The sequence below is a fragment of the Oryza brachyantha genome, chromosome 6 (assembly GCF_000231095.2).
Source record: "Oryza brachyantha chromosome 6, ObraRS2, whole genome shotgun sequence".
Taxonomy (NCBI): Eukaryota; Viridiplantae; Streptophyta; class Magnoliopsida; order Poales; family Poaceae; genus Oryza; species Oryza brachyantha.
The window spans coordinates 12,422,791-12,424,884 of record NC_023168.2 but is presented as its reverse complement, the minus strand read 5'-3'; the positions used below and the strand labels follow the sequence as shown (position 1 = coordinate 12,424,884).

The 2,094-nt window shown below is 45.2% G+C and overlaps 1 protein-coding gene across 1 annotated transcript; it reads right to left on the bottom strand.

Moving 5' to 3' along the window:
* Nucleotides 1-228: 228 nt before the first annotated feature.
* On the bottom strand, nucleotides 229-957 carry LOC102710596 (60S ribosomal protein L27-3-like). Its single transcript, XM_006655992.3, has one exon. It carries the CDS (start codon nucleotides 870-872, stop codon nucleotides 459-461), a length of 414 nt encoding a protein of 137 aa, XP_006656055.2. The 5' UTR covers nucleotides 873-957; the 3' UTR covers nucleotides 229-458.
* Between the last annotated feature and the right edge of the window lie 1,137 nt (nucleotides 958-2,094).

Below are 2,094 nucleotides of genomic sequence, written 5' to 3'. Positions count from 1 at the left end.
ATTAAATTTCTCCATCGAACTAATTCACAGGGCAGCAACGATATACGGCATAATATTAATAGGACAAACTGCCTAAGCATACAGTTACTAAAATTCAAAGAAAACACGTCAAAAGAAATGTGATTTAATACTATATCTAACAAATTTGCAAACCATAGACCAGAAAAAAATGGCCATGACAGAACAGAAGGGTGTTTAGCCACATCACAACGAATTGACAAATAGATAAGAGCATCTTAAAGCAGTAATTCTCAGCTAAATTTAAAACCAGATCTATCCTTGGCATGATTTCATAACACATGAAACATCGTCATGTTCTTAATTTAAACAGTATCCAAGATCCCATACTAACAACAATGAAGTAAGTCTTCATGGACAATACCAAAACAGAGAGACAGATTCAAAGGGAGGGTTTTGATAGCAAGAGCAAACAACTAAGAGGAGGGGGCACTGAGCGCCTAGAAGCGGAGCTTGGTGAAGAACCACCTGTTCTTGCCGGTCTTGAACCTCTCCTCGAGGCGGGCCTTGGCGGCCTTGCAGGCGGCGACCTTCTTGTCGCGGGTGGCGAGGGCCTCGGGCCCGCCGGAGGCGACGTCCTTGAAGTCGACGTCGAGGGTGTAGCGGGTGGGCATGATGTGGGTGAAGTTGACGAGCTTGAGGAAGCACTTGACGCGCGACTTCTTCGCCGTCTTCTTCGCCGAGTCCTTGCGGATCACCTTCTTGGGGTACTTGGCGAGGCCGGCGACGAGGCAGTGGCCGTAGGGGCGGTCGCGGGTGCCCTCCTCGAACACGCGCACGATCACCGCCTTCCTCCCGGCGTACCGGCCCTGGAGGACGATCACCGCCTTGCCGGTCTTGAGGAACTTCACCATATTTTACCTCCTTCTGGGTGCGCTCGTCGTGGTGGTGCCGCCGCCGCCGCCGCCGGTGGAGAGGGGGGGGGGAGAACGGTAGGGTTTGTTTGGGAAAATGGCGTAGGTGGGATGGGCGAGGCTTATATAGGGTGGCGGCGCTAGGGTTTTGAAGGGGGTGGATGTTGTTGGACGGTTGGATCGAGATCGGACGGTAGTTGGATTACTTGATCGGGAGCGGGCCGGGCCGGGCCGGTGATGTGTCGGAGCCTAATCGTTTCTATTTTCCGTTGGATTGGAGGTGTTTTTTTTTGTTTTCAAGTGCTTCTAGGAAATTCAAATTTCTTTGAGAACACAGGAAATTGAATTTTGAATGGATGAATGAACAAATTTTTAGTTTTCACAAAAAATAGTAATTTATGGTTGATATTTAAAAATAACAATTATGCTCTCCGAGTAGTTGATGAGATTTTTCATAGTAAGTATTTCTTTTATGTTTTTTATTACTTTATGTTTCTAGTGCTCTTAGAAAATTTACATTTCTTTATACTGCTTTCAACTTTCAAACAAGGTTTCTAACCGTCGTATTATGTCATCGCCTCATCAACCTCCCTACAAACCTCCCACGTAATCTACATGTAACACAATTTGATTCACCCAACACGTCTAGGCCGCTTAGCCACACATTAGACCTTTCGTCTCCCATGCCCATACGGCTCCTCCCTCTCCCTCCACACTTGTGTACCTCTCTCTCCCTCTCCCCATTAAATTGCATGTTGGTGCAAAGTATGGACAAGGTAAGCCACTAATACAAAATCATTTCTCATGGCATTCTTCATTCTTTGTACCACAGACTAAAAGGATAAATATATGTATAGTAAGCCTTAGGCCTTGGGTTACACACCACCTTTGGGTATCTATTTACATAGTTATGCACTTTATTCACCATGTACCTTCATTAGTTAGGATTCGCTACTCAACCTCTTTGTTTTTAAAAATGGTGATCATTTGACCTGCATGCTAATGTATGTGACGACATCACATACTCGACAAATCTTCTTAAGTACACACCGAAAAGACCTTCATGTCATGTAGAGGGAGGGGTGAATGAAAGTTCTTTAAAAAATTGGCAAGGAATTCATGTTCATACTTCAACTTCCGATCAACTCTACCTATCTCACAAAAGAGGTTGATCGGAACTTCCAATCCATCTGGTTGGAAGTTTTGATCCCTTGGTTAAGTC